General features: G+C 41.9%; 1 protein-coding gene across 1 annotated transcript; it reads left to right on the top strand.

Moving 5' to 3' along the window:
- The first annotated feature begins 5,341 nt into the window (after positions 1 to 5,341).
- On the top strand, positions 5,342 to 8,331 carry LOC108030971 (uncharacterized). The gene is made up of 4 exons (XM_050888362.1): positions 5,342 to 6,233; positions 6,687 to 7,146; positions 7,235 to 7,757; positions 7,816 to 8,331. Exons 1-4 carry the CDS (start codon positions 5,342 to 5,344, stop codon positions 8,329 to 8,331), a joined length of 2,391 nt encoding a protein of 796 aa, XP_050744319.1.
- Positions 8,332 to 10,000: the final 1,669 nt, after the last annotated feature.

Consider the following 10,000-nt stretch of genomic DNA (forward strand, 5'->3'; position numbering starts at 1 on the left):
TTGCGACTGCGTTCCGTTTGCCAGGCGCACCGAATTTTATAAGAGTGGCTTTTTGTGGCTCGTTGTCTGCTGCCAGCCCGTCTAACGAACTGACTCCTGCTGCAAGCCTCCAGTGGCCACTCTTATACGCGCTGGCCGGACATGCGGAGCCGCTTTTCTTGGTGGCACACATCGCTCATACGCTCCGTGGTGCCAGCTTCCGCACATTTGCATCCACGCCCGCAGGTCGGCCAATTGTTGTAAGTCACTTGATTTTGTGCAGCGGCAATTGGGTTTTCTCTCTTTACAAGTTCATTATCGCTATGCCAATAAATAACTCATCGGATTTTATTTTCACATTCGCGGGAGTCGCGGTATTTATACATCAGCATACCGGGGGTGTTTTTGTCAATGGAGTCCATTGTACCGCGTGGCGATGAGGCGGAATTTAAGGTAAACAGACAGTTATAAATTAAATGTACTCGGCGGGCAATTAAAATACCACAACCAGTTCGAAAGGCCTGTTCGGCTCAAATGAAGATTTGTTTTTCGCATATTCTGGGGGATACACAATATTGCATTTTAATTTTCAGAAATCGCACGTTCAAACTTGAGATTTATATTACGCCTTCTGCTGGGTATGTGAACTCTAAACGGTTCCCTGGTTGCCGGGTGAAGACTGGATTTTCAACACAGTGGCTCGGCTGAGCTGAGAATGTCAAAGCATGCATAGCGTACTTAAATCTCCAGAGCCACCACAATTGATATGTAATTTGCCGGTTAAATAAATGATTTATATTCCGCCTCTTTCAGACTTAATATATTGCCGTACGCTATCGGGCTCTGCAGCTAAGCTGTATTTAAATTGCAAAGCCCTCTCGATTCATAAGCGATTGCCCCTCGTATTTTTGTCACGCCTTCTGTTGACGATATATATTAATTATAGATACATTTTAACATGTACCCTTGCACTCAGAAGCAGGACAGGTGCTAGAGCTTAGCACACCGACTGGATTTCCATCGAAGTGGTCCAACTGAGCCGAACTGGATCGGGTTTCATAATAGCTGCATGCAGGAACCCATTTACATTCGACCAATATCGGAGCCAGTGAAAGCCCACAAGACCAAGAGCCCCACTTGTCTGCTCCCAATTGAAAATGGAAAGTGTACCAGCAGCCGGGCCGTTTGAATTTTCGGGGCCCGTTTGGCCCGCATCGAAAATCCCAAAATGTTCTCTGCCGCCGATTTTCGTTGGCCGAGCGCTGAACCCCAAAAAAAGGAGAAAAAACGAGAAAAGCCCCACTTAAAAGGGGTTATGCAAAAAAGGTGACTGCAGCCGCTGTGTATCGAAACTGGTTTGCGGGCAGAATTAGCCAAGTTAGCATTAACTGCCTTGGTTTGGTATTTGTTTGCATTGTGACACATGGGTCTGTTTGCTTGCGCCCGAAATAACCAATGCGTGGATGGGAGGCCGGCACCGGGGGCATTACCTCCCGATGATTACTCTAATTAGCATGTGCAAATTCACTGCCCCGGGGGACAAGCCCGTTGGACATTCACTTTGTTATTGGCTCTCTTTTTAATTGGGGTGCTTTCGGAGAACACTGTGGCCACCGCACATGCTAATACCAAGTAACGATCTAATAAACGTTTATGTAGTACCGGTTCTAAGCACCGCAGTTCAAGGCTGTGGCCGGTGGCCAATGTCAGCCGATATGGCCGGCAGCCAGGTGATATAACCGAGTAATCCGATCGGATCCGATTCGAGTGCGAGATGTTACGACATTTAAGCCGGCCGGAAACGTAGGTGGCCTGTGCCTGCCCCAGGGCTATCCAAACTATCAAAATATCGCAACTACATATCACAGTTTCCTTTCACAACAACGCCCTGGACCGATGCTCATTAGCCGTTTTGGCCCGGTCGTTTCGAAAGTAACCAATCCGCGGAGAAACAAAATCAGCGGCAGGTCTGCCGGCCACTCGCTCCATATGACTGGGTGACGATGAACACTTGAACACTTGAAGATTAATAGCCGCAACGCCTTGCGATGATACAAATCCGCACACCGGGGAAAACATAAAAGAATATTTTTGAAAAATAAACTAAAAATATTGAATGAATAAAACAAGTCGAGATTGAAAATAAAGATGTATTATTAGTTTTTATAAAAAACCAATACAATATATTATATTTTATTTTTATTATATTTTATTTATTTACCATAACAAAACTGTTATCGGGAGTCTTATTTAAGCCAGTTTTTATTATTTTTAATTTAATAAGCTGTGTTTGAAAATAAATATTTACCAAAGACATTCTAAATTTTTTAAAAGTAATCTAAAGTAATATAATCTCAGAAATGTCTTTATTCAATGGGTTGGTTAGGCTAATTCGAAAGTAAAGTAAAGTAATTTTGGTTCTCCCTGTACCCGAGAGCAATAATGGCATATCTCCCCCTGGTGTGTCCATTACGAAATGAACTTTAAATATGCCTCAAATTGAGGCTTTCTGGCTGTCCGCCGGCATTCTCCAAATGCCTTGTCATCGTCAACGTGCAATTGCTTCATTTTCGCATTCTGTGCGCACACATGTGGGTTTAATTGAATCAATCTGAGCGCACGGAGGCAACCGTTGACAGTTTCATTACCGGCTCTGTCATCGGCGACAAGGTCTTGATGAATTTGGTTAACTTTTCGGGCACTTAGCTGGGCTTAGTCGGGGGACCTTTGAGGGCAGCCCTTCTAAGCGCCGGATCTCAATCATCTAATATCGTGATCAGCACTAATTCTAAAGCGCTTTTAATGGGTTTTTGCCTAAGTGCTTGCCTCTTGGTTTCCATAAATGCAGACCATTAGACCAATTAGGCCAATGTGGCTTGAAGGCTCCACCTCCGCAGAAGGTGTGCCAACAGCCGGTTTCGGTTTCCCACCGACACTCACAATCAGACCCAGCCGCAATTGTTTGGTACGATTTTGTGAGTGGTGCATACTTTCGTTTTCCGTCGATTGTGAATACCATCGGATTATCAATATCCTCCAATAATATTCAAGCACCATGCTGCGGTTGCGGAGTTATTATTACCCGACCATATGCTCAATAAATCAGTCTTGAAGTATATATGGCCACTACTTACCCAGGGGTACAGAAAGAAATAAGTGATATTTAGAGTTAATGAAAACATTATGCCAAACAATAAATTAAATAGATATTTGGATTGTAAAATATTTACATATATTTTATTTTTTTTTGAATATGAAATAGCACTTTCTTCTTAAGCTGTTTGTGTTTAAGCTGGACTCTTTTTCTAGGTGCATTTATGACCGTTTCTATTCTCTTGACGAAGGTCAGCCCCATGCCAAAAGTGCTGCAACTGACTCTGACTTTGACGCCTGTGGCCAATGCGAGGTATGGCAGACTGAACTGATCCGATATACTATATGGCGGATAATGGATTATGGGGACAGGGGGCTCGGAGTGCGCTGGACATGCATGCTGGCTTTGTTTTCAGACGTCAGACTAATAAATTGCCCGAAATGCATGCTTGTGGCATAACGAAATTCGAATACCTTTTTCAAATGACTCACGGAAATATGTCCGTGCCAATGGGCGTATAAATAAATTACAGCCCAATGGCTTAGTTAGTAGATAATTTTGATATAGTAGTATACCAGCTGCTGAGTAATACTTTAAAATAAATTATTCTTAACAGCAACTAAGCGAGCAAGCCATAAACTTCACCCAACACAACATACACTTCGTTTAAAAGGGTACAAAATATATCTAATTCATATACTTATTCATTAATCCGCAATCTGTATTCAAAAGCAAAAAACACGTCTCTTTCTTTTGTGCCATGGCAGAAATATGTTTTAACAAATTACCATACCGACTAGTCAAGTGATTTTTCGTCTTATTCTCCGGTACATACGTAGCCGTTTAAAATAATTTAATTTATTATTAATTAAATATCAGACAGGGGAGCGTAGACATCACAAAAGCGGTTACTAATTCGGTTTACTCGCGCGGTTAATGCATTTCGAATATTCCACATACTTAACATATTTTGTAGCTCATGACCACAGAATATAAAACTGGCTCAACTTTTACCAACAGCCAAGGGGACAAATCCAACTTGAATTACTGTCTGATCGGAAAATTATTCAATTGATTTCGCACTAACAGACATAGTTCTGGCGGCAATCTTATCTTAATTGTGTCTTGATCGACTAATTGGATGTTTAATGTTCCGGATTTAATAGTTCCCACTAAGAATTGATTGGGTTTAATGTTTGTGAAGGTGTGCTGGCCATAAAGCTGCGGCAACTTTGTGTTCGAAATTAATAGGTGACCAACCGGGCCGTGTATGGAAATGAAAATTTTACGATTTGCGCAACGCAAGACCGTAAAAAAGTGCGTTTATGAAATATGCTGCCGGCCGAAGAGATAAATAAAAAAGAGGGCAATTTGCTGGATTCAAATCTAGTGTCCAACAACATTTTGCGATTGCATTGCATGTGGTCGTGTATTTTGTTTTTTGAGCCACGCGCTGTATTCAATTTGTTTTTTCTTTCACATTCGGTGCAATGTTATTTATGATCACAAAATGTCAGGCCTAGTTAATCCCGCGGCAGCGTGGCTCCAACTTTAATGTCAAATGGGTGGAACTATACCCAGGCATGGGATGGAATGGTCTGAGAGTGGCCAGTGTTGCTAGAATTAACTTGGAGAAATAGTAAAAAGTTCTTGGAAATAACTATGCAAAATTATTATAGAAAGTGTAATACAACAGAAATAAACATCGGATAAATAATAAAATATTATTAAAGTATAACAATCATAATTATAAATCATATATCATCAGGAAGTTGAGACTTTTGGCAGTAAAAGAATATATTTTTAAATTTATATATAAACTTTATTAAGATAATATAATAATGATAAATCTTCAGTCATCTTAGCCTTAAGAATTTTTAGTTTAGGATCTACTAAATATTGTATATACATATTTACCAACAAACTAGCTAAAAAGGCAGCACTACATTGACTGACTGAGGTTGCAAGCAGAGTGGCATATTGGCTCGGAGAGATTTCAGATAAGACTTGTCGCAATTCAATTGGAGCGTCAGCGCTTATGACGGGCCATAAAAAACGTGGCCTAAAACAAACAAAGCAGGAGGAACGGGGGAAATATTACTCAGGCCCAACAGTCACAGTCACAGCCGAGGGGCCAAATCAGCCCAAAGATTGAGGAATTAACATAATTGCAGTATAATAACAGAGTGGGTCCCTCGGGGCTGGGAGTGCGTGGCCCGCCCTGAAGGGGTGTGGCCGATGGGCGTGGCCCACTCAGTCGTTTGCGGCATGTCCACACCTGAGCAACGTTGTTGGCTGGCGACCTTGCTGGTCCTCTTGAGTCAGCCTGGTGCGCTCCAGGGATTCGGAATCAATCTCATGAAGGTTCAAAGTGACGACAAGGCGCCGGAAGCATGCATCCTCGCTTTGCTCCGGAAGTATTTCGATTCCGGAGACGGACTTTCCGGCTCGGTACTGTGCTTTAATCGGAACTACCAGTTGCCAAATATTCAAGATCAGCTCCTAAGAGGTATGAATACCTATGCGAATCATCCTTGGAGCCTCTTGATAACGAACTCCAGGGAGGATCCTTCGTCATACAAGTTTGTCATGAGCGAAAAGCCGCAGTGCTATTTCCTAATTGTCGAGAGTTTGGACGACGAAGATCTTGATGAGATATTCGAGCACTGGAAGAGCATGGTCAACTGGAATCCCCTGGCCCAATTCGTGGTCTACTTGGCCAGTTTGGAGGAAACGGATGAGGAAATGACTGACCTAATGGTGGAAGTGCTTCTCACCTTCATGAACAAGAAGATATTCAATGTGAATGTGATCGGGCAGAGCGAGGAAACCGAGTTCTTCTATGGAAAAACCGTGTTTCCCTATCATCCGGATAATAACTGTGGAAATCGCGTGATATCTGTTGAACTACTAGATGCATGCGATTATCCGGGCGAAGAAAAGGAAAGTACTGATGAAGAATCTGGAGAGGGGGAAGAAGGTGGAAGCCAGGAGGATGAGACTGAAAATGAAAATAGCCAGGAAAATAATGATGATCAAGAAAAACCAAGTGAAGATGATGAAAACAAGAGTGCAGATACAAATGAAGATCAAAACTCCCAAGCTGAAGAGAAAGAAAGTGGTGATGAAAATTCAGATGAAAAGGAAGATACTGTCGTAAGTCGAGAAGAAGATGGTGACGATTATGAAAGTAATAAAAATAAAAGTGCAGATCGCAATGGAAATAAAAAGAATAGCGAGGAAACTGATCTCCAAAATTCAACTACAAGTCAAGAAGATGGTGATAGGGTAAATATTATAATTAATGAACGTGTAAGCGGGGAAAACGATAATGACGCTGAAATAAATGATCAGAATACACCCTATGAAGAAGGTGAAAATTATAATGATAACTTGCAGATCATAGATAAACAACATTATAACACTGAAAAAACTAAATTTTATGCTTTTTTAAAAACAAGCAAAAAGTTAGTTACAAAGAATATTGTACCAGATGATGAGTATTCTGATAAATCTTACAGCGACAGTGATGAAAATATGACAGATAGCACAAGAGAAACAAGCAGCGATGAACCAACTCAAAGTTCAACTGAGGCTTATAATGAGGATAAAGCTGATGAGTCGGCTGAAAATGATAGTTCAAACAGTTCCAACACTTCAGAACCGGAGGCCACAATCGAGGAGTTCTATCGCGCCAAGTTTGAGGACAAATTCCCTCGAGATCTCAGTGGCTGTCCTCTAACCGCCTCCTTCCGTCCTTGGGAACCATATATATTTCGCAACAGTGAGGAGGAGCCCGTCGAGGACTACTACTATGGGTTACAAGGTGATGGAGATGACTACAACGAGACCTCCCCCAGTTATGGGGAGTCGGAGGACGAGAGCTACGGTGATCCGGAGGAAGAGGGTGGCAACACCATCTCAGACTCTGAAACTCAGTCCGGAGCAAAGGCCAAGCTGAGTGGCATCGAGTACCAAATGGTGCAGACCATCGCCGAGCGATTGCATGTAAACATCGAAATGCAGAGCGAGAACAGCAATTTGTACCATCTCTTTCAGCAGCTTATCGATGGGTGAGCATTAAATAATTAAAGGAGGATAATTGGAAAGTATTCAAAATGTTTAATATTACTACATTAATGTTATTCCATGCAACCACAGAGAGATCGAGATGATTGTGGGAGGAATAGATGAGGATCCGAGCATCAGCCAGTTCGTGTCTAGTTCCATACCCTATCACCAGGATGAACTCACGTGGTGTGTGGCAAGGGCAAAGCGGAGGCATGGTTTCTTCAACTTTGTGGCCACTTTCAATGCGGATGCGGGATTCCTGATCGGACTTTTTGTGGTCACATGTTCTCTGGTGGTTTTGGTGGCTCAACGCGTCTCTGGCTTCCGACTGCGGAATCTCAATGGATATTTTCCCATCTGCCTGAGGGTTCTGGGAATCTTGCTCAACCAGGCCATTCCGGCTCAAAACTTTCCCATAACTTTGAGACAACTATTTGCTCTGTCTTTTCTGATGGGATTCTTCTTCAGCAACACGTACCAGAGTTTTCTGATCAGCACACTGACCACGCCACGGAGTTCCTACCAGATTCAGACTCTGGAGGAGATCTACAGTAACCGGATGACCATCATGGGCACCTCCGATCATGTGAGACACCTTAATAAGGAGGGGGAGGTGAGTCTTAAAATATCCTATTTTAAAGAGCATTAAGAGTATCTTAACCCACTTCCAGATCTTCAAATATATTCGAGAAAAGTTTCAGATGTGCTATAACTTGGTGGAATGCCTCAATGACGCCGCTCAAAACGAACACATCGCAGTGGCCGTATCTCGACAGCACTCCTTCTATAATCCTCGAATCCAAAGGGATCGACTTTTCTGCTTCGATCGACGAGAATCCCTGTATGTTTATCTAGTGACCATGCTGCTGCCGAAGAAGTACCATCTCCTGCACCAGATAAACCCGGTGATCCAGCACATCATTGAATCGGGTCATATGCAAAAGTGGGCCCGAGATCTAGATATGCGACGCATGATCCATGAGGAGATTACAAAGGTGCGTGAGGATCCCTTCAAGGCCCTTACTTTCGATCAGTTTCGAGGAGCCATCGCTTTTTCTGGGGGGCTTTTGCTGGTTGCCACTTGCGTCTTTGCCATAGAGTTGTGCTACTTTTATTTTTACCGATCTAAAAGGAAAAGGATTCGTAGAGTACAACGAGGACAAGCAGACAATAGAAACAATAAATAAATATTATAATAAATAAATACAATAAATAAAAATATTCATGGAATTCATAAAATAGTATTCTCTTGCCAAAGATCGCAAAAAACGTAGATTCTAAGCAATAATTTGTATAATCTGACGTCTAATGTTAATACTTTTGCCAGAAAGTATGCATCAATTCTTATTCTCTGAGGGATTGTTATTTTATCAATCTTAAAACCTACTAGTTTATAGATATTTCTAATAGCCTATGTTTCAAATGGTTTCTGTCAGTGCAAACATTGGATTTTAGCGTTGCTTCGTTTTTTTATTCAAGCATACGCCGTGTGAACCAAACGTGTGCATTGCATTAAAAGCATTTAATACATATTAAATATGAAAATTTTAAAATATTGCTTGAAGAGATTCATAAATATATGCTTTTATGTTAATATTTTCTTGGCACAATATTCAATTTAAAAATACAGTATTGCAATACACCGTGGAATGCAGACTGCGTTGCCTTTGCACAGAAAGAAAAGAAGGGGTTTCAATGATGTATTAAATTATTGAAAATATAATCCTAGTCTTTCTGATGATTACCAAGAAATATTAAAAGACTTCCTTATACTGACCCTCTTGAATTGCAATTCTGTTCAAATGAAGAGACCAGATATGTTGAGTAACTATTTAGTATAGTAGGCCCTCTGTCAATTAAAACTCCTGATGTTTTTCTCCGTGTTCGGGGCTCATATCCGTAGAAATGTCCGTACCCATGGCTGCCGGCGGTGCGGCTGGTTGTCAGAGAAGCGAACAAGCGCGCACGCCGCCAACGTCAAGCTGTCGTCGGCATTCTGCCCCGTTGCTTGGCGCATCCTTAAAAGGTGGTGGCCCAATGTTCCGACCTGGTCTGTTCGCCACTTTTTCGTGCTGGCCTGGCTGGTGCCTCCGCTTCTGACGGTGCTGCCCCAACCCCATCTCGTATATGTGGCTTTCTCGGATTTTTATAAATAATATTTCAGGCAGCACATTTGTTGCAGTATCATCAAATTGGCAGATTTGTGTTGTTGCTGGCCAACACAATTCAATCAGCTGCTAGCCAGCTAATGTGGGCCGAAAAATTCAAGAAACACAAAAAATAATACACAGGCGGTAGCACATATTCTGGCGTATTTCTATATTAATGCTGACCAACAAAGCGTTGTGACACAGCGAATGAATGGCGCCCAACAAGGCGCTGTGAAAATGTTTGCCGACTGCCCAGCTGATAGTGGGGAAAATAGAGTGAATGAACGCATATATCTTGGGGAAATTCTATATTTTATAGAAATGATTCCATGATAATAAGGGAAATGAATGCATACATTTTGATAGCCCAAACCACCGCCTTATTTACAATCAGTCTACTCAAGCAGCCCTATTAAGCAATTCCACTTCCTCACCTGCGATAACTGGCCAATCACATATTTATCTAAATTTAAATTTAAGAATTCCGTGAGTTCTGCCTTAAAAATAGAATTCCATACTCTAGATACGTTTCTGCGCGTAAGCGCCAAAGAATCTCTTGCAAAAACGTGAGAGCGCACGGTTTTCATTTTATTTATTCTTGCCTTTCCCTTCGATTTCCATCTCACACACAGTTTTCCCCACCCACACTCGCACGCTCTCGGAAAACCCGAGAGAATGTGTGGTGTAAACAACAAACGCATTTTCT

The sequence above is a fragment of the Drosophila biarmipes genome, chromosome 3R (assembly GCF_025231255.1).
Source record: "Drosophila biarmipes strain raj3 chromosome 3R, RU_DBia_V1.1, whole genome shotgun sequence".
NCBI lineage: Eukaryota > Metazoa > Arthropoda > Insecta > Diptera > Drosophilidae > Drosophila > Drosophila biarmipes.